The 27,024-nt window shown below is 43.5% G+C and overlaps 1 protein-coding gene across 1 annotated transcript in view; it reads left to right on the top strand.

Moving 5' to 3' along the window:
* Positions 1 to 27,024, top strand: part of LOC147668858 (unconventional myosin-XVIIIb-like) — a gene marked incomplete at its 3' end in the record, with an annotated part of 694,293 nt that overhangs the window by 203,475 nt on the left and 463,794 nt on the right. Inside the window, exon 11 of the mRNA XM_086948392.1 lies at positions 1,360 to 1,449. Coding sequence (XP_086804518.1) covers positions 1,360 to 1,449 — 90 coding nt within the window. The remainder of the gene's footprint in view (positions 1 to 1,359; positions 1,450 to 27,024) is intronic.

Here is a 27,024-nt window from a genome sequence, read left to right on the forward strand (position 1 = left end):
TCTTTATGAGATCAACCTAACAACTTCAATTCAGAAAATACTTTAAAACCTATCTTTAAAAAAATATATGTTTGTGATGACACCATCTCACTCTCTGGGATTTGGCCCTTAACTCACCAGGTCCTATCCTACCGCAGATATCTATGTCAACTATTCAGGGGGACTGTTGATATTATACATCGTCCTGTAGCTCTTGATCTAACTTAATTCTATGACTTATGTACCACAAAGCACTCTGAACTGACTCTAAGGTGTCATGATTTACCACCAAAGCATTTTTGGATTAATTGCCTTATCTCTTACTTTAACGTGAAAGACTACTGATACAAAAATGTTAAGTCAGATTTACAAGGCCTGTTGACAAACACAATGTTTTCATGTACTAGGGTTAGATTTCTAACATTGATACATTTCATAGAAAATTCACAGAATTTTCTTGGAAATCTATGATAGGCATAGCTTTCCAGTACATTGATTTCGATACAATGATTAAAACTTTCAGAAAATTCTCTTATAAACAGGGATTTCCCCTATGTAGTCAGGTGAATTGGCTAGTAGATGGACAATCCAGTTAACTAAATAGCATGGAATAGCTCATTTAACTAGTTTTTAAATTAGTAGAAACCCTTTCCAAGTATCCCAATAAATTTGAGTGTCCCATTACTTAACTCATCCTGGGAAAAGTTATGGGTGCTTTCAGATTTAGAAAGGCCAGTGTGTGATCCCTAAACTTCACCGGTGTCTCCCAAAACCTACTCAGCAGAGATGCCAAAATTTGGCTTGTTGGAAAGTTTAAATAATGTTGTGTAAAGAGCCAACTGTTCATAATATGCTTTTGAACAGGGAAAGTACAGATCATTGTTTTTAGTCACTGACAAAATACCTGTAAAGTGACACTTTCCATGAACGCTGACAGGCAAGGACATCTGATAACATCCATGAAAATGGATAGCAAGTTGCTACTGAACTGTTCCCCTGTATCAATTATGTCACTGGACAGGAGACTAATGTATGTTTCTACAACCTATCAAGCAGTTCGAATTAGTTTTACTCACAGCTTTCACATAACTCCCCATCTTGGGGGAAACAACTTGTTGTCTTTGATACTTCACAGGGATATAGCATCCAGTATTGTAAATTCAAGTCTGGGTTCTCCCTGCGGGGATAATGGAGAACTCGTTATAGGGCTCATAGTATGCCAGTTGAACAACTTGTGTTGTTTATCTCAAGTCAATGGAAATAAAGTGGTTAAATGTCAAATGAATATGTCTCAGCAACCAAACTCTGAAATTATTGTGAAAAGCCCAGTACCAGATTGATGTGAGTAGAACCATAATAATACAGTGTTGTCCTAATTAGGAAGAAATTTTGACATTAAAAAGAAAATTGGAAAAATCAGAGAAGTCAAGGAACGAGCATCGGCAAAATGCAGATCAGCTTGAAAGCAAGGTAAGCCAGATGTTGACTTTCTTGATGTATGTATCAATGGAAAAGTACAAAATAGTACTTCGTGCTTGCGTGTGGAAAATCGCACAAGCATTTAATGAGTCGTAAAATATTTTCTATATGAGCAAAGTTTAATTGAACTAAATAGTAATCCATAAGCCAGTAAATTTATATGAGTGAATTTTCGGGTTTAATTTCCATTCTGGCAGGTGACTGGATGTAGATGGGAGCATCCATGATTACTTTACATTTTGTTCTCTCTGGACAAATACAGCACATTTAGATGAGTACTTCACAAACCCTCTTACCAGGATCCTATGTACTACGCCAGAGTTCAATACTGTTACCAAGTAGCATCAACCTATATTTTGAACTCCTGTGCGATTTGGTGGTCAGCACTGCTGTGTTACTAAAATTTTAAATATATATAAATATATATAATAAACATGCTGAGAGACTCCATTGTATGTACCTACAAGTACTGTCAGAATCAGATTACCGACATTTGAATAATAGTATCTCAGAGACCAATGGCTGGGTATAAGCAACTTGTTTAAACTTGAACCCAGTGAAAAGGGTGGATTTGTTAATTTCATCTGGAAAGAGCAACTCTGTTCCTAACTATCCTTTCTATCTGGATGAGTCAAAATTAATTTATATCTTTCCTTTCATAAACACATAGCAAAGAAAATTTAGGCTATGCAGGCTGAGTTTTAAAATAATGTATCAGACTTTTTTGCCACTTCCTAAGTAACAGACTCTCAGTACAAACTATCCTATGTGGGTAGTAGAATTGTAGTGCTGTATTAACTTTCAAAAGCACATTGTTGCCTGTGGAGGGTGGTTTCAACTCTGCTGCTTGATTAAGTTCGACCTCGGAGATTTTGAAAGTATTACCCAATTCAGAGCCCTTTGCATTGTTTAAACCTGAGAATCCGGGTCTAATTTAAATTAGGTCATTTGATATTTAAAGACCTTGGACCTGATTCACAAAGACAAAATATAGACATATGATTTCCTAAATCTGAATAATCTCCTAACTCACAGCTGTTGTCATTTTTTTCAAATTAGCAAAATGTCATAATATGTGAGAATAGTTTCTCAAACAATCCTACAAAAATGTAACTGCATTAGTCTAATGTAACTATAGCAGTTACCTCCACTGGAGCACAAAGTTGCTGATTCTTAATGCCATCCCAAACAATCCAACGCAACTCCCTATGTGTCAAAGAGAGTAGCCCAAATAGACCAAGGCGAGGGGGAATGGAAATAGGATAATTGAAAGAATCAGTTCTGAGTTTCTGGTTTTGTTCTACCCCACTATTCTCTATCGTCTCTGCCTGAGCCTTTGAGACCTTCCCCTTCAACCTTCATCTTCTGGCAGAACTACAGTGAATATGCATACGTGCTTTAGGAAGCACACATTCTAATATAATATAATAATTATTATTATTATTATTCTAATATTTAATCACTAGGCCTTAAGCCTATTTATTCAATCAAAACATACCTATTAACCAGAAGAATTTTGCTCGTCTCTTGAGAGGTCTTGCCAGGGTGAGAATTATTTAAATGAGAAAAGTACATTGTATTTACAGTTCACCTAATTTAGGTTCATAAACTGTCCAATGGAGACCTTTGCTCAAACATGTGCTGAAGAATAGAGTTTTTATTATTTGCAAAGTTTTTACATCTCCTGTTAATGCTCTAACTATAGTGTTGTGGAGTTGAGTATTCCTAAATTCTCTTTTCAGTGTTTATGCTCGGGTCATGAATTTCAAAGATAACCTACCAACAAATGAGGTCAGGGGAACCCTACAAATGTCAAGCCAAACCTGAATGAATGTCGAAAATAAAATCCGACAGGGATGGGGAACAAGAATACATCGGGGCATATTAGAAAGAACCTCTATGAAATTATCGCTGTTTCTGCGATAATGGGCTTGCTAATATGCGTTATAGAATTCCAATAGAAGCCCAGGTTAGATGTCCTGCACATCTAACCTGGGTTTGTATTGGAATTCTATAATGCATATTAGCAAGACGATTATCGCAGTTTTAGCGGCAGTTTCCTGCCGCTAAAACAGCGATAATTTTAACAAGGTTCTTGTTAATACGCTTCATTGTTAGGAAAATGCAAGTGTGCATCGAGATGCTGTTCTCTCAGAGTGGACTCTGTTGAAGTGTGTGGAGAGAGGCTCAAGTACACCTCCCAAGTTGTTCTGTGGACTGGAAGGTCATTAAGAGAACGTTTCATAGCCCGTCTTTAATGCTTTCTAGTGCTCTTTTCTTCCATAGAGATCTACATACATCTACATACATTTTAGGAGGCTTCTTTGGTCTTTTCCTGTACAGACCCAAGTATAGGGTATCACCCATACCCCAGGGCTTCCTGCAAATTTGATTCTACTAGTTGCTGTAGCACTCATTGTGCCACCCACTATATTAGCACTGGTAAACATGTCCCCAGGCCTACCACTGCAGCCTGGGTGTGCTGTTGTAAACTGCCATTTGGACATAGAAAAACAACATTTTTCCATGCTTAAACTTTTCTTTTCAAAGCTTATAAGTCACCCCTAAGGTAGGCACAGGATACCCACAGAGCAGGGTGCATGGTTTTTAAAAGGTTGGGCATGTATACTTAATGTATTTCAGGCCTTAGCAGTGAAAAACCTTCACAGTAATTTCTCACACTCCCATAAGTTAACACTGATTTGCTCTATTACATTTAATAATTGCAAAATTCATTTAGGGAGTAACAAGGAAATTGATGCAAGGACTTAGTCATTTAAAAGCCTACTTAATGGTCATGCTGGATTTTACATTACTAATTTTGAGGTTTAACTTTTACAAAGTTGTCATTCTGCCTAAAACCAAAAGATGTTCCTGACAGAGTCTAGCTCTCACTATGACCCTGATGGCTCCCCTATGGTGAGATGTGTATTGCTGCCAAACAGTGGACAAGGAGCTCTGAGTTTGGGGCTGGGGGGGTCCTCCCTTGTCAGGATGGCCTGGGGTCTGTGCCCAGGTCTTTTCTGAGTTTCAAAGGATGTCTACCTTGTCACTGGAATATGAAGCTCACACCTAAGCCTGCCTCTCCTTGATCTTTCCACTCAAATTGGCACCAGACACCGTGGAAGAGGAAGACCCGACCAGAACTGGTTTAGGGGGTGTACAAAGACTAGATCTTCATCCACAGGCTGCGACTGGGCGTACAAGTGAACCCTACATATCTCCGCAGACCTCTCCTGAATAAGTGAAGAATCATCCGAAAGTCTGTCCTGCTTCTGTAAGAATCTGAAAGAAGTCTAGGTGTGCTTGCCTTGAACCTTTTACCTCAAAAGTTGACCCAAAGGTCTGTTGGCTGTCCTCCTGTTTAAGCTACAGGGGCACAGCCAACTTCCAGAGACTTCTCACCCTGCAGTTGCCCACATGGCTAGTTCCAACTGAACCTACCCGGGACACTACTGCTGCTCTAACTTCCAAGTGGTGCACCCCAGGCCCTGGATCTGTTGTTGGTGTTAGAGTGTACCGCCTCTTGTCCCAAACTACATGAAGTGGGACTTCGAAACCTTTAGCCAACTCTCTGGCTAGGCTGTTGAACCGATGGAGAGTGGAATCGCTATTTAAGCCATAGTCATCAATTTTGAATCACTAGTCAGCCTCAGCTTACTGGTTCACCCTGCTGAAAGAGGTCTAAAGTCATTAAAAGCTTCTATTGCAAAACATAGAGGGTGTTATTGTGACTGACGCCGAACAGTATTTGATTGGTGTCAAGGCATCCTGGGCACGGACAAGGGCTTCAGTCCCTCGGAGCTTACCCACCTTCAACAACCTCTGGGGGACCCCGCTATTCAGCAACCTACCATCGTCAAGCCCTGCTTCAGATTCGACTAGCAGCTAACCTTGCTGATGACTCATCGACAACCACTTTCTCTCCATAAAAGTTTTTAAGTTCCAACAGTAACCTTATCGCTGGGAGCAACCTGGTCCCTGTATGAGGCGTGCACTACATCATGTCAACCTTAACTTTTGACTTTGATCCGTTCTAGCGCGATGAGATAACTGTGGTTGGCGCTTTGTAATTGGCGCTATTTTCAAATTAAACGTTAAAAATGTATCTTATCTCTGGTTCTTCTAAATTGAATGTTGTTGTTTTGATGTAATTTTATTTATTAAAATGTCCTTTTTTTTCGAAATTTGTTTGGGATTTTTCACTTTATTACCGTTTGTGTGTTGCATAAATTCTTTACACATTGCTTGTAAGTTAAACCTGACTGCAATGTGTAAGCTAGCAGAGGTTTAGGAGCAGGTTTATGTAGCAACTTTAGTGGATTACCCTGACAAGGACTCTGATTATTATTTGAGATGGGTTCTGACCACCATTAACTAATAGTCTAATTTCTTACAGTAATTAATACCAAATATCCCAGGACAAAGTAACAATATGATTAATATCACAAGATATGTAACCTACATTTTAAAGTCAGTGCCACAATCACGCATGCATTTGTCATGCCATGGACCATTTGACACAAGAGTTCACAAGATATAGGTGCATATATTATGCGTGTGTGTGCAGAACAAACTTAGGATGCAGGTATATTCTACTCCTGTCTGTGTAACAAGCACAGATGAACTCCACTGAAATTGTTTGGCCAGGTACAAATGAGTCAAAACAGTCTGAGTGGTCTACTACGGGGAAGCTTTATAATTGTACACATCCACAATGTATGGGATTATGGTTAAACAATAGCATGTTTTTGGAATATTGGGATGCACACCCAAATATTTAACTTTAAAGGATTTTAAAAGGGGTTGATACACGCTTCTGGTTATCTCCGCTAGTCAAAACTTGTAATTGTTGGAGTAAGTTTGGGTGACAATGTGTGAATTATTTGTAATCAGACCTATGTTTACAGAGTAAGTGGATGAAAGTAAGGTGTGTGTTCAGAAAATAATTTATGTGTCTGCTAAAAGCGTTTTTTTCTACGTTATTGTCATATTTTGCATTTGAACATCTGGCATAAGGTATGCATGGTGTAAGATACTCCACGTTTTACACTTTGATGTAGACGTTCATCTTTATTTCTGAATAGTGCCCCATACGATTCACACTTGGGTCAGTCTTATTGTACTCTAAATTTTTATCAGCAAGTTTTTTTTAATTGCATATATTATCACAAAAGTTCTGATATGTAAATGTAGGCACGTATAAAACTTTTCAAGTTTGTGAAGTTTGCAAAGTTTTCCATAAAACTTCGCATAGCTTATTAGGAAAAAAACGTAAAACAATTTGTACACCCATCCTCAGGACCGGGTACAATTGATTTTGGAAAGCAAGCTCTCACTCTTTACATAAACCAGAGCCAGTGGATGGAGGGCTCAAGGAGACAAAGAAGAAATAGCAGCCTAAAGATCCATGTGACTGTAGAAAATAAAAGGTATGAACCCACTCCTTATGATAGCATGTATGACTTTGGTCTTCAGGGCGAGTCTTTACTAGACTTTCATGAGTCACGCAATAGTACAATATTGTTGGGCCTGTTGATCATAATGCTGCTACGATAAGGCCACTAAAAGGAAAAGAAGGAGGTTGAGGAAGACAAGACAGTATGAAATGTGAATGTAGTCTAAAACGTTAGGGCCCACATTAGAAATGACCTCTTAAAACTCAAAGGTGATATTAATGTATACAGAATTACTGTGAGTGATTTCACGGACAAATACTCCGAGTCAAACCCTGTGGAATCTGTCCCCTCAAAAAGTCTGGGAATTCAGGAATAATATGCAGAAATCGTGCAGTAGCATCAATTTGTGATGTTGTTCCCCATCCAACATGTGATCTTTGAGGAATTACTCGTTATCGATCCAACAACATTTCTAAATTGCTATTACCATGGTTTCCATTAATATAACCTATGTGTGCAATCTATTCCACTCATTCTCTTGTTTAAAATCTATTTTCGGACATGCATTAAAATGTTTATCACCTTGTTTATTACAATATGTCCCCAGGAACGTCTCCAGTGTGCTTAATATTTTCATACTATTCTTGTTAGAACTGGGATTTCTGGTTGTCTAAGGCTTGTGCCCAGGCCAGGCAGAAACCACCACTATAGTCAGGGTAAGGGAGTTACATGCCAAGATAGCCCCTGCTCACCCCCTTGGTAGCTTGGCACGAGCAGTCAGGCTTATCCCGGAGGCAATGTTTAAAGCATTTGCGCAAGCACACAGCAACAACATCCCAGGCACACCACAAAAGGAACTCCATACAAGGTTATATAAAAATAGCCTTTGTATTATCAAAACACATCAGATAGTAATGACACAATATACATTGTGCCAACTGGCACGGGCAATATTCACAAGGGATTATTTACACAGGACAGGGCCACGTGGGCCACTGTCAGGATCAACACTTAACAGACATTGGTACAAGTAAAAATAGATCATAAACATACAACCAGTAGCCACTTGTAATCACTGTACTCCACCTCAACCTGTAACATAACTTTACATTATGCACAGTCACATCAGGCGCGAATTACATCCTGCGCCAACCTTACCAGCATAAACACATTATGCAATCTCTCACTAGTCTAAACACATTAGACCATACCTCCTAAGTATAACTCACATTTAGGGGCGTAAATCACACAGTGAAGTACAATCTCACTAGCATAAACCTAAATAGGTAAAACAGCCTCATAATCATAAACCACAGTTTTAGAAGTATCAGATACAGGGTGCGCAAAACATACTATACACAATAAATTTTTTAGCACCACATCACTTTAGCACATAATCACATTAGGGCCTTGCGCCCTATCCATATACCAGCCCCCTGGCCAAATGGCCATCCAATAAGGGGCTCAAATGCCTGTGTCCAGAGTATCAGGGCGCGCTGCGCACAACCAGTCAGTGGTGCGCCATCTGCACAAACGTATATGCTGCAGCTGCTCACTACTTGCTGGGCAGTTGAGAACAATCATGGGGAGGCCTAAACGCTGCAGCTGGCACTAAGTTCTGCGCAGCTGTGGAGGGCCTGGCACCTCTGTGCCACCTCTGGGTTCAACAACACATGTCCCCCTAAAAGAGTGAAATACCTACACTGTACAGCTGCCCACTACTTGCTGGGCAGCTGTGAAACCTTCAAATGGGGTAGGGGCTCTCAATAGCCCTTCAGACAACAATGCGCCAAACGATGGAGCCCTCCAGGCTCTAGAACAAATACTGCCCTCATGGAGCGCACTAGCGCTCTGAAAATAATCATGCCCCCAAAACAGGAGTACGAACTCGCCAGGGGGCAAAAGAATGGGCCCCTCTGGCCCCTTTAACATGGAAGCCCCATTGGGGTTTTAGGAATAATCACTGCCCCTGGACCACTCTGGCCCCTTTAAGAGATAAAGGCCCCAAGGAGCACAGAGACTCTTAGAACCACCTAGGCGCGTTGGAGCCCTCTGGCTCTTTAAAAATGTCGCCATCACTGTTGGAGCAGCCCGCTGCCAAGTGGGGCCGCTCAAGGAACCAACGCCCCTGAGCCCTCTCCTTACCAGGCTCCAGCTCGGGGGACTCTTCTCCTGATGCGCAAGGGGCACAGGCGTCGGTCATTGCAGGGCTCTCTCACCTCATGAGAGCCCCGTCCTCTCTGTGCGCCAGTCTTTACCCGTTCCCCCATCTCGGGACCTGGACTTCAAGGGGGGGAGCCAGCAAGGCTCCAGACTGCCGCCTCCTTGCTCCTCTTCATCCGTGGCAGGGGCCAGGCACCGTCAATGTGCCTCGAGCCCCCTCCGCCACTGTCACCATACTTGCGGGGCTTTCCCAGCTCACGGGAGCTCCGCAATCCCTTTCCGGCCACACCTCACTTCCTGTCTTGCCGCAGCCCGGCCCCCGTCGCAGGCTGGTTTGCCTGACTTCCGGGCCGCATTTGCAGTGGCCCAGCAATGTTTAGAAAGCCGCTCGGGCTGCGGCAGTGAGACGCGGGGTGGGCACCCGCTAGGATTTAAATACAAATATGCGCAAATTCACAGGGTAGGATCCTGCGAGACAACGCTCAATGCGGGGTGGGCACCCCCAGTTTAAACATCGGTAGGGAGGGGGATTTCCACATCAGGATTCCCTCCCACAAGCTGCAGCCCAGCCCTGCCACGGCGAGTAGAAGCGCTCCTTCCTCCTGGGGGAGAGCGGAAAATAAAGCGCTCCCGGAGTCAAAACAGAGAAGCAAAAGTCCTGGGCAACAAGGAAAGCAAAAGAGGACCCCAAGTTAGAGATTCTCCAGGCATCCAGGGGCAGGGCAGGGCCCAGGGAGGCAAGCCTTCCCCTGGGCCCCAGCAGCAGCACGCCCCTGGTTGTTTCAAGTTGAGCACAAGAATATTTTCATGGGGTCACAGCCCCTCATTTATATACAAAATCCTTTGTCTCCAAAGGTGCAGGCAAGGGGCGAACCAGGTGCAACTGGTTCTGGAGCACTTTGGTTTGCGCAGCCCCTCTGCCTATTCACAGGATGGGTCAGGGACATCAGACACACCACAGGGGGTGGAGCCAGCATTGTGGAGGGAAGGCCCAGCCCTATTCAGGTCACAGGTGCACTCCTCCCTCCCATCAACATGCAGATCTCTCCATTCACCACCGGGCAGACCCATCCTGGCTCATGGAGCCAAGCACACCAGCCAGCTCCAGGCAATCACAAGCCAGACAGTCAATTTACATTCACTGCACAGATATGCCAACTTCTAAAAGTGGCACTTCTCCACTAGACACAATAAGGTGCAGAGCAGGAATATCAACGGAGAAATATCGAGGACCATTAATATCGCCGCAGAAATATCGTCTAGAAGAAATATCGACAACAAAAATATAGATGACAAGAATATCGACTGACAGGTAAGTAATATCGATTACAAAAATATAGTTGTAATAAATATCGTTTGCCAAAATATAGTTGACAAAAATATACATTTAATAATAATTTTATGTATTTTAGTGTTTTTAATAAGAATTTTTGTCATTTTATTATATGTTTTAGAATTTTTCTAGTTATTAATTTATTTTAAGTTTAATTTTGCGTTGTTAATTCCGTAGCGGGTTGTGGGTTTATAGGGGAATAGGGTGGGAAGTAATTTAATTATATAAAATTAATTGATTAATTAATGTGTTAATTTATTGATTAATAATACTTTAATATTTAGTTGTTAATTATTTTCAATTTGTCAATTAATAATTAATTATGTTAATTGTTACATTAATTTTAGGTTTGCTTGTGGTGTTTATATGTGTGAATGGTGTGAAGGGTGGTGAGTAATTAATTTTTTATTGATTAATTAATAAATATTTTAAAATTATTTACCATTAATTATTTAGTAATTATTAATTGTAATTGTGTAATTAATTTTAGGTGTGTGTTGTGATGTTTACATGTGTAAATGGTGTGAAAGCTGGTAAGTAATTAATTTTTTATTGATTAATTATTAATTAATAATAGTGACATAATTTTCATTAATTAATTAGTTAATATTAAATGTATTTGTTTAATAAATTTTAGGTATGTGTTGTGGATATTATAGTGGTAAATAATGTGTAATTAATCATTTTCTATTATCTTTAATAATAATATATTTACATTTATATATTAATTATGTTAAAATTGGAAATAAAATGTAATACAAATGTTGATAGTTTCGTTTTTTATTGTTTTGGGATCCCGCGCTTTCCCTACTGTTGTACGCACTTGAGTGGGAATAGTCATTTTTACCCCTACGCTCTCCAGCTCTTTCCCTACTGTTGCACTCACTGGAGTGGGAATAGTAAATTTTACCCCTATGCTATTCAGCCCTTTCCCTACTGTTGCACTCATTGGAGTGGGATTAGTCATTTTTACCCTCCAGCTATCCAATGTTTTAACTACTAATGTTTTTATTTTGTTATTAAATGTATGTGTTATTTTTTTAATAGTTTCATGTGTTAATTAAATAGAGAATATTTTATTTTATTTTAAATTATTCATATATGTTTTTATTTTATTTTTATATAATTAATAAAGTTTATAAATTAAATAAAGATAATAGTTAATCAAATGTATTTAAGTAAATATATGTATATGTACACTTTTTGTGTTTATATTTATTAAATTAAATGTATTTGTTATAATACATTAAAATATATATTACATTTAATTAAATTTGTTAATAAAAATAATAATATTTAATTAATTTAATTTAAGTTATATTATTTTTTAAAGTCGATATTTTTTACATCTATATTTTTTACATCAATATTTTTGAGTCAATATTATTGTACTTACCTGTTTAAGTATAGGAGTCGATATTTTTGTAATCAATGTTTTTACATCAATATTTTTGTTGGCTATATTTTTGTTTTCGATATTTAAACATGGAACCCACAATAAATCTGCACACATCATCGCACAGTATTTAATCCCACGAGTTCACACATACCAAACTCGACGCTGCACTCCCTTCACATCAGGAACTACCATGGACACACATATCCCCATGCATTCCTATGAGAGGGCAGGCCACTCTCACCACATACACAGAGAGCGCACGCACTTTACACTGGACCACAGTGAAAAAGTGCACAGAGGCCTAAAATCACCAACACCAGGTTACAGAAACAGGCTAGGCAAATGCAAAAAGTTTCGGGGTGAACCTGCCAAAAGGACCAAGTCCAACATTGCTCTTTTGCAGTTTGATTTATAAGACTGAATGCTTTGCCATCCGTAGGGCAGGGTGAACGAAAGGAAGTATTGTCTCCAAAAAGTGCAAGTCTGCTTAGGTTATACCAGCCTTTTAAATTTGCTGGCACACATTCTTACCATCTTGCTGACATCAATGGCCACAAGAACTGTAAAAGCAATCAGCGAAGTAAAATTAAAATTGTATTATTCTAATTTCACACACCTCCCATGGTACCATCAGCGCAATAGCCTGGTAACATTTATTGCAGCTCTAATAATGAGAAATGTGCAGATATCTGCAGATGGAAACTCTGGACTTTGAAGATGCCCTACTTTCTCTGGTTATTCTCCTAAGTAATTATCTATAAAATGTCAAGGGGCATCAGAGTTTTCCACATAATAAGACCCACAGAAGAACTTCAACATGTATTGAAAGGATAAGATTTATTTTTACAAAACAGGCTTAGTCTACAGTTAATAGAAGTTAATCTCATGCTCACTTCTAGTAGCATATAACAAAACAAATGTACGGTATCACAGTTATGTCATGTATTAACTCCCATCAGTAGTTGTAACTACATCATCACTTCACTGCTAGATATGTAAACTGGTGGTATGTCAGAACAATCCAGGACAAAGAGACTGAGAAATAATTGAATTACAGTAGGTAGGTTATTGCATCACTTTGATATGACCAATTAAAAGATACGACAACTGTGAAATATAATCTGTATCATGTGTCCCACCCAATGAGGACATTGTTCCAAGTTAACTAGCGATACCAATAATCTGTGAATGGAGAGTGAGACAAATAATGACTAACCTTATTTATACTTACACTGCACTCTGGGGTAAAGTGGACGTCTTCTTCTTTGTGATAAAGTCTGTCCCTGGTCAGTCTATGTCGCAATTCTTTGGCTGGGAGGCATAGGAAAAAGCCTCTTGTTGCTTGGTCACTCCCATTTTTTGAGGACGGGCGCTGTTTTTTATTTTGGGTTTCTGCACTGGGACTCTGATAACCAGGCCCCAGTGCATGTGCTGTGGCTCCTAAAGCATGTTGGAATTGGCTGTACTCCTAGAAGGCATATTTAACTTTCCTATACGTCACTATTATATGGTACATAGTGTACACAGAGGCTGTAAGTTAAATATCACTAGTGGACTGCAGCACCTGTTGTGCCATTCACTATAGCAACAATATAAACATTGTTGCAGGCCTTCCAGTTTAGCCTGACAGTGGCAGTTTAAAATCTGCTATTCAACCTGCCAAAATAACGCTTTTGACAGGCCTAAACTGTCCTTTTAAATATTAATAAGCAACCATTAAGTAGGCATATAGTCCATAAGTGCATGGTATTTAAAAGTAGGACATATAGAAACTTAATATTAGTAAACAACAAGAGAGAGAGGGATTTATTATAAGGAGCACTTGATCCCCCTGCAAATATAGTCAAAACAACAAAAAAGTTTGCCTTCTTAGGAGAAGAGCGAACATGAAGAATCAAATTTGATTCTTTAGAAAGCCCTCACTCACCAACCTACCTGGTGACATACTTCATCATCGGGTCCCACGAGAAAGGTTGAGTACCTCCCCGGTTTGCTTCAACGCAAAGTTACTGCGGAGCTGGTCGATATTGGTTGATTTATTAGGCCAAGGGAATGTGAAGTGAGTTTAAAAGTGTCTGGGTTCAGTCTAAAAATTATTGTATTTGTCAACCAGGCACAGTTAAAAGATGGAGTGAGGATGTATATGCTGGATAGATTGTTCAGCTATGTCTCACTGCGAGTGGTCAACATGTTTCTGGCTATATGTTGCAACTAGCTAGGCATTCTTCAGGACCAGTGTGTAGACCCCGGCAATATGAGTGCGCTAAGGCTCACCCTAACCAGGAGGTCAAGTATGTGAATACACAGGAAAACAATTATTAAAACCTGCTGTTCCTGCTGGTACCTCATTCTTTGTAGGAACCCAGCAGTTATCTGAAAGGAAGAACAGACACAAATGGACATACACAGATAGAAACGAACATTAAGGATGTAGTCACAAGGCGTTTGTTGTTCCAAAATTGATCATGCACTAATGTTCTTCCCAACGTGCACTGCAACTATATCTCACAGAGCCATGGTGCGGTATAGTGAGATATGTATGTGCACATAGTTTTCACATTATAGTTAGTGGGGGTGATAGACTCCAATCTTAATGTGATGGTACCAAATTGTGTAGCACTATTTCACCTGCACGCCTACTCAGGCATTAAGTGGTATGGGTGCGTCAGTTTCACACACGCTCTAACATGACACTCAGGGACTCGCCTTGTGCAGTGTGGAGGCTGGCTGAAAGCACAGTGATAAAAAAGAAAGGATAAAAATTCTTACGTGTGGATTGATCATTAAACACACCATGGGTCTCAGGGGGGTGACGGCTAGTAGGCACACCCTGTAAGGAAAGGGAGAGGAACAAGGTAAATAAAGGTAATGGTCCCACCCTTCAGGCAATTTACTTATCTGTATTGTCGCATGGTTGCAGGATTATACTCATGCCAGTAAAGCCAGGCACCCGCTCGGTACATGATCAAACCCTCGGAATCCGCACCCTGTTGATAGGGTAGCCCATGTCCCAAGGTTCTTTTTGAAGGCTGTAAAAGCCGCTCAGGAACTCTCTGTAATCGTGTCAGCATCCCGGTGGGGCGGCGTCATGGTGCCTAATTCATTCCGTATGCGGCATCCGATTGGCCAATGAGAGCAAGGGATTAGGCTCTTGTGACCCTTACCGTCTCGTGTAACACTAGAATGCTGACTTCTATTGTCCCTATTTCTTAACAAAGTTTTCTTGACAAGCGTTTTGCTCTTTTGATCACCTTGCATCACCATCTAACGATGCCTCACGGTGGGAATAAAGGAAAGAGGGAAATCTTTTACAGTGAATGGGAAAGGTTGGCTTACAGAACAGGCGAACGTTCTTACATGTATGAGTGTACATACTAGATCACTGATAGAATATCGACAGTCAAAATATCGACTTGCCAAAATATCGAGGTAAAAATATAGAATGCCAGAATATCGACTTCCTATCTACAAACAGGTAAGTACAAAAATATCGACTCCAAAATATCGATAGGAAAAAATATTGACAGTCAAAATATCAAATTTTTTAAATATCTTAAAAGTAATTTTAAAGTAATATAATAATAAATATAATTAATTTGAACATATCTAAAATACTTAAATAAACTTAAAATTAATAAATAAATAATGTAACTATAATAATTTTTTAAAAACATATATATATATATATATATATATACATATATACATAATATTAACCAAACATATACAATATTTCTTCCGTAGGATAGCGAGAGGGTTAAATTTACTATTCACACTCCAGAGAGTGCAACAGTAGGAAAAGCGTTGGATAGCGTAAGGTTAACAATTACTATTCCCACTCCAGTGAGTGCAACAGTAGGGAAAGCGTTAGATAGCGTAGGGTAACAAATTACTATTCCAACACCAGAGAGTGCAACAGTAGGGCAAGCGTTGGATAGTGAGAGGGTAAAAATTACTATTACCACTCCAGAGAGAGCAACAGTAGGGAAAGCATTGGATAGCGTAGGGGTAAAAATTACTATTCCCACTTCAGAGAGCGCAACAGTAGGGAAAGCATTGGATAGGGTATGGGTAAAAATAACTATTCCCACTCCAGAGAGTGCAACAGTAGGGAAAGTGTTGGATAGAGTAGGAGTAAAAATTACTATTCCCACTCCAGTGAATGCAACAGTAGGGAAAGCGTTGGATAGTGTAGGGATACAAATTACTATTCCTACTCCAGAGAGTGCAACAGTAGGGAAAGCGTTGGATAGCGTAAGAATAAAAATGACTATTCCCACTCCAGTGAATGCAACAGTAGGGAAAGCGTTGGATAGCGTAGGTGTAAAAATTACTATTCCAACTCCAGAGAGTGCATCAGTAGGGAAAGCGTTGGATAGCGTAGGGGTAAAAATTACTATTCCCACTCCAGTGAGTGCAACAGTAGGGAAAGTGTTGGATAGCGTAGGAGTAAAAATTAATATTCCCACAGAAGTGAGTGCAACAGTAGGGAAAGCGTTGGGTAGCGTAGGGATAAAAATTACTATTCCTACTCCAAAGAGTGCAACAGTAGGGAAAGCGTTGGATAGCGTAGAGATAGAAATTACTATTCCCACTCCAGTGAGTGCAACAGTAGGGAAAGTGTTGGATAGCGTAGGGGTAAAAATAACTATTCCAACTCCAGAGAGTGCAACAGTAGGGAAAGCATTGGATAGCTTAGGGGTAAAAATTACTATTCCCACTCCAGTGAGTGCAACAGTAGGGAAAGCGTTGGATAGCGTAGGGGTAAAAATTACTATTCCTACTCCAGAGAGTGAAACAGTAGGGAAAGCGTTGGATAGCGTAGGGGTAAAAATTACCATTCCCACTCCAGTGAGTGCAATAGTAGGGAAAGTAAATACTTCATATATAAATATAAATAACATAAATATTAATACCAATTACAAAATAATAAAAATATTTTACAATTTTATAGAATATATTAATTAATCAATTACAATTACAAATAAAAATTAACTAATAATAAAAATTGCCTACTAATACTAATTATTTACCAATAAATTAATTTACAAAATAAAAATAAATAAAAATGAGACACAAAAAATATCTAAAATATATAATTACTTACAATTAAATTACTTCCCAAGCTATTCCCCTCTAAATACACAACCCACTACAGAAAATAATGTAATAAAAGTAACATATTTATCAATTAATCAATTACAATAAATTACAAATCATATTTTAATTAATTACCAATTAATTATTTAACAATTAATTCTAAATAAATAACAATAAATAAAATAACATATTTAATTAATTATAATTAAATTACTTCCCACCCTATTCCCCTATAAATCCACAACCCGCTACAGAAAATACATTACTAAAATTAAATATTTATCAATTAATCAATTAAAATTATTTACCAATTATATTTTAATTAATTACCAATTAATAATTAATTAACAATTAATTCTAAATAAATTCCAATAAATAAAATAACATATTTAATTATTATAAATAAATTACTTCCCACCCTATTCCCCTATAAACCCACAACCTGCTACAGAATTATACTACACAAAAAAAATAATATTAACATACCTTAAAGTCGATATTTTTGTTGTCTACATTATGTCTAATCTATATTATGTCCAGTCTATATTTTTGATTCGATATTATGTCCATTCTATTCGATATTAACATTTTCTAGTCGATATTTGGGTAGTCTATATTATGTCTAGTCGATATTATGTCCATTTTATATTTTTTACTCAATATTATGTCTAGTCGATATTAAAAACTCGATATTTTGACTCTATACCGTACATACTTTCTCTTGTTAGTGCAACGCAATGTATCGGATGTCCTATCGACATTCACATTGCTCAGAGCGCTGGCCGTGGTGCTGCGTGGCAGTTTGCTCTGTCACATATGGTTATCTAGAGTCACTCAACAGTGGTGTGTAACTATTTTGTGTGTCCCTGATGGTGTGCGATGAAGCCAGCCTAATGAGCATTGATAATTAAACTACCAAGAGTGACTGGAGTATGAGAGTCAACCTAGGTGTGCCGGTACGGGTACTCTATGAGTCTATGTAGTATAGTCTGTGGTATGGTGGGAGACAACTACCTGGAGCATCTTGTGGCCATCAGTGGTCTGTATGTGCACATGTGTTAAGTTTTTTGTCCAGGGGCATGTATAAGAGTTAAGGGTGTTGTGTCATTACACGCCTAATACAGTGCTCCATGGGATATTATCGTTAAGCCCATCTTTGTCTGTGCCCAGGCGGTAGACCCACCTCTGTTCCTTCTCAATCAGGGACTGCTGGATGTTTCTGCCTGTGTTCACCTGTTCAATGGCAGTCCACTTCAAGTCATTCATGGTCTGATTTTGTTGTATGTAGAGCTCACTTAATTTCGATGTGATCCTCCTACACCTGATGTTACTTCTGTGTTCGCACACACCTTGCTTAACTTTCCTTGTTGTCATCCCTACATAATGCAACCTGCAAGGACAAGTGATCAGATATACCACGTTTGTGGAGTGACAGTTAGTGTGGGTGCATTGTGACCAGGTTTTTCCCGGTTCGAGGGCCTTTGTGTGTATTGTCAAATGACAGACGCTACAGTTTGCACTGGGATTATGGCCCACTACTCTAGGTAGACCCCAAGCAGCAGTTACGGATGGGGCACCCAAGGATTCATGAACTCTCGATCGTGTATGGACCAGGGAATCTCTTAGACTGCAGCCTTTTCTAAATGAAAAAAGAGTGTTTATTTACCACTTTTTTAACTGTAGTGGATACAGTACTATATGTAGTGACACAGGTGAGGGGGATTTCTTTCTTTTCTTTGGGGTTGTCGCATGACTGGCTAGTCCTAATCATCAAGACAGCAATGAGACTATCAGAAGCCTTGATGATCGAGATCCAACAAACCGAAAACCATTTTAAGATCACTTTGACAGGATTCAAGAAAAAACTAGAGGAAATAAACAAAGACATAAGTGAATATAGAGGTGGCCTAACTCAGTCCAAAGTCACTAAATTTCAGAAGGACTTGAAGAGATTTACCTTTAACAAAGGCTATCCCTACGCTGACCCTACTTTCACGCCTCCCATCAGGAACAACCCCAACTCAGACTTCTCTGACGATAGTGGGTCTACTAACAGTGTGTCCAGCAATGGAAGTTTTAGACTAACGTTCGCCTGTTCTGTAAGCCAACCTTTCCAATTCACTGTAAAAGATTCCCCTCTTTTCATTTTTTCCACCGTGAGGCATCGTTAGATGGTGATGCAAGATGATCAAAAGAGCAAAACACTCGTCAATAAAACTTTGTTAAGAAATTCAATAGGGACAATAGAAGTCAGCGTTCTAGTGTTACGTGTGACACTAAGGGTCACATGAGCCTAATCCCTTGCTCTCATTGACTGATCGGATGCCGCATACCACATACGGAATGACTTAGGTACCATGACAACTCCCCCCCTCCCTCCGCGGGGATGCCGACATGATTACAGAGGGCTCCTGAGCAACTTTTACAGCCTTTAAAAAGAACCTTGGGACACGGGCTATCCTATCGACGGGGTCCGGTTTCCGAGGGTTTGATCAGGTCCCGAGCGGGTGCCTGGCTTTGCTGGTGTGAGTAGAATCCTGCAACCACGTGACAATACAGATAAGTAAACCTTCCCTTTCCTTACATGTAAGCCGCCCCATGGTAGGCCCAAGATACCCTCATGGGCAGGGTGCAGTTCATGTGCAAGATAGGACATGTAGTAGTGTGTGTGACAAGTCCTGATAGTAAAATACTGTATAATTTGTTTTTCACTATTGAAAGGCTATCAGTCCTATAGGCTTATAATGGGGCTGTATTGTTCCATTTTACATGTGTAACTTTCCCTAGGGACAAAATAGGAAAATCATGTTTGGACTCTCTGACCTCAGACTGTATTAACACACCTTTTGGTAAAGGTGGTTGAAAAAGTCACTTTTAGAAACTGAGCATTTTCTTACGCCTGGTGTGTGAGTGACAGTAGCTGAGATGTGCATTCACTCTAGACAGTCCCTAAGGTGGGGGGGATTGAGGTGTGCCCTGCCTTGCCTGGGTGACTCAGCACAGGGGTGAATAGACCTGGTCTGCATTTAGAGTGGTGGGAAGAGAGTTACTTACACCTGAATAGGCTGAGTCTCCTCTTGCACATTGCTGTCTCTGCCCCTTGTGGTCATGCTGCACCAGTGAATGAACTGGTTTGGACTGGGTTCAGAGACCCTAGCTACAAAGACATTGAGGACATTTTGGGGTATACGTATGCAGGGAAGTAAGCACCTGGTGAGCGCTGTATACTTCAGTCCCCATAGCCTGTGGTGTGGGCTTTCTGTGCCATAAAAGAAAGAAGGAGAGAAGGCTGCTTGTGGCCACGCCGTACAACAAAATCCTCCCTTAAAGAACCCCTTTCTGAGGCCGGACGGAGAGGGAGGCATGGGCGATCGTGAGAGCCCTAGTAAAGCCACTGTGTTGTTGCTAAGCACCACTGAGGACGCCTGAGGACTGCTAGGCAGCCCCGCCCAGCAGGACGCCATGCTGGTAGCCAGGAGCCTCGATCCACGCTGCAGCAAAGAAACACCCCTAGTGCCTCACACTCCATCCCGCCAGAGAGGCCAACCTCAGGAGTCCCGGCAAGGGAGAGCACAGAAAGTTCCTGCCAGCATGTGCCCCTACTCCAGGTAAAAGAGAAGGGAAGGGAGCCCTTGTTGAAGGCCCCACTCGGCCCTGGTGCCTTTCGATTTCCATTTCCCCGGTATAGCATCTGCCCCATGTGGTGGTGGGCAGCTGCCTTGAGGAAACCGGGTGAACCTGGCTAGATGTGGGGACTCGTGGAGGGAGTTCGGGGGGGGCAGGGAGGCGGTGCGGGGGAGGGGCAGGGTGGAGGGTGATAAACAATGAAATATGGATAAGTAAAAAACGAATTTCGTAGTGTGCGCTGCATCGCATTTTGCGATGCATGATGCGCTACGAAATTAATTTTATTTACTAAATTGTTTACTTACTTGCAATTATCCATATTCCGTTGTTTACCACCCTCCACCCTGCCCCTCCCCCGCACCACCTCACTGCCCCACCGAACTCCCTCCACGGGCCGCGGTTGCCTTTGAGGTCACCCGCCCCCACCCCTTTTCAGACTCACTTTGTGGGCACCTGAGGAGTGGAGATGGTGGCAGGAAGAGACCTCAACAGAGGCGTCTGCTAAGAAAGGTTGCCACCTCATCTCTGGTAGGCGCCCAGGTGCTCTGGTGGAATACGGGCCTCCCTTCATACTAGGATAAGCATTCTTTGCCCTAATGATAGGCGGCCCAGTGATGGTGATTTATGGGTTATGTCCTGATGGCATATAATGTGATGGTATGACGTGTATGTCACAATGTGTGTTCATGACATGTGCCCAGTGTCACAGTGTTTTATGTAATTGTGTTCTGATGTGCTGTGATGCCTAGTTGCGCAATCATTTATGATATGTGGTTTATGTGCATCTATATGACAAGCGCCTAGTGGCGCAGTGATTTAGGTTATGTGTTCGTACATGCTACTCAGTGATTTATGGTCTAATATGCGTTGTGTATGTGTAAATAACACAAAGGCTATTCTTATGTAAGCTTGTGTGCAGTGTCTTTTGTGGTGTACCTAGGGTGTCATTAGTGTGTGTGTGTTACGCACATGCTTTACACATTGCCTCCGGGATAAGCAGGACTGCTCTGGCATGCTACCAAGGGGGTGAGTAGGGGTAATTTTGGGTGTCTAACTCCTTACCCTGACTAGAGTGGTGGATTCTGCCTGGCTTAGGTGTACGCCCTAGCAAACCAGAAACCCTATTTCTAACATGCATGCTAAGCAGCTCCCTATTCCTAAATGCAATGCTGGCTCACACAGGAGGTTGGGAGCCAGCAGGGGCTGCAGGTGCCTTGAGGCCCTCTCCAGGGTCCCCAACAGATGTGAGTGGGTGCCCTAGGTGGGACCAGGCACCCACAGTAGAGGCCAGGCCCCAGGAGGTGGAGTCCCCAGGGCCAAAATATGACCCCTCCACCATCTCAGAAAGGGCGGGCCCCGGGGATGGAGGCGACCCTTGACCTTGGTTGAGGCCGGTCACCCCCCACACTGCGCAGCTCCACCTGACTGCGCCCGTCCCCGCTGCTGCTGAGAGTGTCAGTGCTCCAGTGTTCGAGGCCCCCCTGGGCTGCTTGGTATTGTTGATCTGTGCTGGTGTGTAACTACTGTATCACTTGTATTCTTTTACTGTGCCTGTATTTTTGTTCATTTTCTGCTTCTCTGCCTGCCTGTGTCCCCGCTCGCACCGTACCCCTCCCGCCGCCGCCCCCTGCGTCCCTGCCCTCTTCTCTTCCTTTCCCTTTGCCTTCCCGCTGCTGCGTCCCCTGCGGACCCGCCCCCGCGCCGATTGGCTGCTTCCCACCCCCTCCTAGCTGATTCACCCTCCCACTTCCTTACTTATGGAGGCCACAGCGCGGAAGTGAGTGCGACCCTTGACCTTGGTTGAGGTCGGTCGCCCCCACACTGTGCAGCTTCACCTGACTGCGCCCGTCCCCGCTGCTGCTGAGAGTGTCAGTGCTCCAGTGTTCGAGGCCCCCCTGGGTTGCTTGCTATTTTTGATCTGTGCTGCTGTGTAACTACTGTATCACTTGTATTCTTTAACTGTGCCTGTATTTTTGTTCCTTTTCTGCTTCTATGCTTGTCCGTGTCCCCGCTCGCACCGTCCCCCTCCCGCCACCTCCCCCTGTGACCCCACCCCCTTCACTTCCTTTCCCTTCACCTTCCCGCTGCTGCATCCCCTGCGGCCCCGCCCCCCGCTCCCATTGGCAGCTTTCCACCCCCCTCCCAGCTGATCCCCCCTCCCACCTCCCTACTCATAGAGGCTGCTGCGCTGCTGCGCCGCTGGCGCGCCGAAGGTGCGCCAGAGGCAAGCCCGTCTGTGCTCATCCGTGCCTGGACTGCGCCCAGCGCCAGAACCCCTGGACCCCGCGGACACCATGACACCAGACTCCACTACGATGCCAGCAGCCTCCATGCACTGAACGCTGGCCGAAACCACACCTGCTTCCAGGCCACCCCAAATAGGACCCATGGGCCCTTCTCCAGTCGCACCTGCAGCTTCACCTGCGACAGAACCACCAAACCACCAAACCTCCAAGGACAGGACCCAACCACCTCCGCTGCATACTCCTCAACACCCGCTCCGCACACAAACATGCCGACACCCTCAACACCGCGGAATACCTGCACTTCCGGATCCACACCGACCCGAACACCACGCTTAAAGGAACACTCATCTACAGAACCCCCGGATCCCGGGCCCAGTTCAGCGACCTCGCCAGCACCCACTCACTCGCCTCCATGGACTTCATCCTCCTCGGGGACCTGAACTTCCACCTCGAGAACAACAACGACGCCAACTCCTCCAACCTGATCAACAACCTCGCCAACCTCGGCCTCAGACAACTCATCACCACACCAACCCACACCACCGGCCACACGTTGGACCCCATCTTCTCCACAGGCACCCACGTCGCCTTCGACCACACCACTGAACTTCACTGGATCGACCACTGCTGTATCCATTTCTTCTTCAAGAAACCAACCACGCACCACCGCACTCAACAGCTGCCTCGCCGCTGCTGGAGCAAAGTCACAGAAGACCAGCTGACCACCACCCTCACCCAGAACCCACCCACTGACCCCACCAACGCAAACGCCACAGCCCGCAACCTCAGACAGTGGATCGCCGACTGCGCCAACACCCTTGTTCCGCTCAAGAAACCCTCCAACAACCATGCCAGCAAGAGAGCCACCTGGTTCACCGACGAGCTCCAGACCTCCAAACGTGAATGCCGGAAACTGGAGAAAATATGGCTCCACAAACGCACACCGGGCAACCACGCAGCTCACAAGGACGCCACCCGCAGACACCACCACCTCATCAGATTAGCCAAGAGATCCTCCTTAAAAAACCGCTTGGATAACAATGCACATGTCAGCAAAGAGCTCTTAAGCATCGTAAAGGAACTCTCCAACCCCAGCGCCAATGCCAACGACATCCTGCCCTCACAAGAACTGTGCGACTCACTAGCCATCTTCTTCCACCGCAAAATTGCTAACATCCACGACAGCTTCAGCACCACAACCACACCAACTATGCCAGACTCCACCTCCCCTGCGAACACCACCAGCGCCATCCGCCTGACCTCCTGGTCCAACGTCAACGACTACGAGACACGCAAGGTCATGAACTCCATCCACTCAGTATCTCCGTCAGACCCGTGCCCACACCATGTATTCAACAAAGCAGAAGCAGCCATCGCCCCCCACCTACGGAAGGTCATCAACATCTCCTTCAAAACAGCGACATTCCTAGAAAGTTGGAAGCATGCCGAAATCAACGCCCTCCTCAAGAAGCCCAAAGCAGACTCCAAGGACCTCAAGAACTTCCGGCCCATCTCCCTGCTCCCGTTCCCGGCAAAGGTCATTGAGAAAATAGTCAACAGACAATTGGCCCGCCACCTGGAAGACAAGAACATCCTGGACCCGTCCTAATCTGGATTCAGACAAAACCACAGCACTGAGACAGCCCTCATTGCAGCCACAGACGACATCAGGCACCAACTAGACAATGGCAAAACATCAGCCCTCATCCTCCTGGACCTGCCGGCCGCCTTCGACACGGTCTGTCATCGCACTCTAAGGACACGACTCATAGAAGCCGGAATCCAAGAGAAGGCCCTTGACTGGACCACGTCCTTCCTCTCCGGCAGAACCCAGAGCGTCCGCCTCCCACCCTTCCGATCCGGTGCCACCGAAATCATCTGCAGCGTCCCCCAGGGCTCATCCCTCAGCCCGACGCTGTTCAACATCTACATAGCCCACCTCGCACAAGTGGCCCGCCACCACAACCTCAACATCATCTCCTACGCCGACAACACCCAGCTCACCCTCACCAAGGACCCACACACCGCCAAAACCCACCTCCACGAGGGAATGAAGGCCGTTGCCGACTGGATGAGGAGTAGCTGTCTGAAGCTGAACTCGGACAAGACGGAGGTACTCATCCTCAGACTCACCCCCTCAGCCTGGGATGGTGGCCAACCACACTGGGAACAGCACCAACACCCACCAACCATCCCCGCAACCCAGGATTTATCCTAGACTCCTCCCTCTCCATGTCTAAACAGGTCAACGCCGCATCCTCCTCCTCCTGGTACAACACCCTCCACATGATCCGCAGGATCTACAAGTGGATCCCGACCAAAGAAAGAAAAAAGGTGACACAGGCCCTCGTCAGCAGCAGACTGGCACTCTATGTAGGAATCCCAGCTAAACACCTACGACGACTACAACGCATCCAAAACGCCTCTGCCTGACTGATCGTCAACGTCCCCCGCCTCAGCCACATCAACCCCCACCTGAGAGAATTAAACTGGCTCACCGTCGACAAGAGGATTACCTTCAAGCTCCTCACCCACGCACACAAAGCACTCTACAACGCCGGACCAGCCTACCTGAACAGCAGACTCAGCTTCTACACCCCCACCCGCCAACTCCACTCCACCAGCTTAACCCTCGCCGCTGTCCCCCGCATCCAACGAACAACCTCCGGCGGCAGATCCTTCTCCCACCTCGCTGCCAAGACCTGGAACACCCTCCCCACCCACATATGGCAGACCCAAGACCTACTGCCTGCAGAAGACTTCTCAAGACTTGGCTCTTCAAGCAATAGCAGCACCCCCCCCCCCCACCCCCCTTCCCCAGCACCTTGAAACCCTCGCGCGTAAGTAGCACGCTCTACAAGTACTCTGATTGATTGATTGATTGATGGGGTCCACTGGGCCAAAATCAGCCGGGGTAGATGAGCTATGCTGCCATCCTCTCCTAATAAATGTTGAAAATAGCTGCCCGGCAAGTCACCAGATGACAGCCCCCTTTCACCACCACTCTGCAAGCGCAACCCCACATGCACTAGTAGTTGGGGGAGGAAGTTCCCTTAACTCCTGAGGGTCCTTGGGGACCAACTAACCCTCCTATTACTTCCAGTAACACCCACACAGTGAGATTGCTGAGAGGTCTTCAGAGGCAATGCCCCCTTTTTCCACGACAGTGGAAACTCGGTTTCTGGTGCACTACTGGTTGACGGATGAAGTCCTATTCAATGCTGAGGGACCTTGGGAGCCTAGAAGTCTTCCCGTTTAGTCAGGCAGTGGGATTCATGAGAGTTGGTCAGAAGCCCCACCCCCTTTCTCCACCACTCTGCAAATGCAACTAGGTAAGAAAACATAGAAATTCACTTAAAAAAGCAAAGGCTACAGGTATCTTATAGTTAGGAAATAGAATTTGAAAAACTTTAGAAATTCACTTAAAAAATCAAAGGTTGCAAGGACTTTATATTTATTAAATAGAATTCAAAAACCTTAGAAATTCACTGAAAAAAACAAAGGTTAGAGAGACATTATAGTTAGACTCAAATTTCACTCATTCAAAACCAGTGAAATTCAGCAGCTTTAGTTACCTGAGCTAACTATATCTTACGTCCCCGCAATGCCCTGCTTATGACCTCACATAACTCTTGACATCTCAAATGAGTACTTAGTCCCCGTCCTTTTATAAAATTAATAAGGGGTAGGACAGGGATACTATGCCCCCTAGGCCCTTTCCAGGGCCAAACTTTTTTTTTTTTAAATTACAACTTTTGCTGTGATCCAGTGGGATTCCTGCAGGATCAAAAACAAAAAAAGAAACAAAATGGCTGCCAGGGTAGCATTCTTCAGGTATAGGCCCCAGGGAGCCCACCACCGGGGCTGCATTGTTTATTTATGGGGAGGAGGGAGTGTGATCCCTGAGCCAAAATAGTCCCTCGGGAGCCCACCCAAAGGGCCACACCAGATAAAGGGAGGGGGCTCGCACCCCCTACTTCCTGAGCCATTATGGGCCCTGGTGAGCCCATCCCCAGGGCTGATATGCCTAATAAAGGGAAGAGGGCTGTGTGGCCCCGGTAGCAAGCCATTGAAGAACCCAGGGATCACACCCCCGGGGCTGGCTCAAATGCTATGATCAGGGAAGCCCACCTCTGAAGAGTTTTCCTGCCTGCACCAATGAAGGCAAACAAAAATGATGCTCCCAGAGGGTGGGAGCATTAGAAAAGCTCCCACAAGCTAGGAACAGACATTCCATCTATGTCACTGCCTGTATCAGTGCAAAACAGATCAAGCAAATGCACCCACCAGGAGGTAGCA

Source organism: Lissotriton vulgaris, unplaced genomic scaffold, assembly GCF_964263255.1.
Source record: "Lissotriton vulgaris unplaced genomic scaffold, aLisVul1.2 SCAFFOLD_1224, whole genome shotgun sequence".
Classification (NCBI taxonomy): domain Eukaryota; kingdom Metazoa; phylum Chordata; class Amphibia; order Caudata; family Salamandridae; genus Lissotriton; species Lissotriton vulgaris.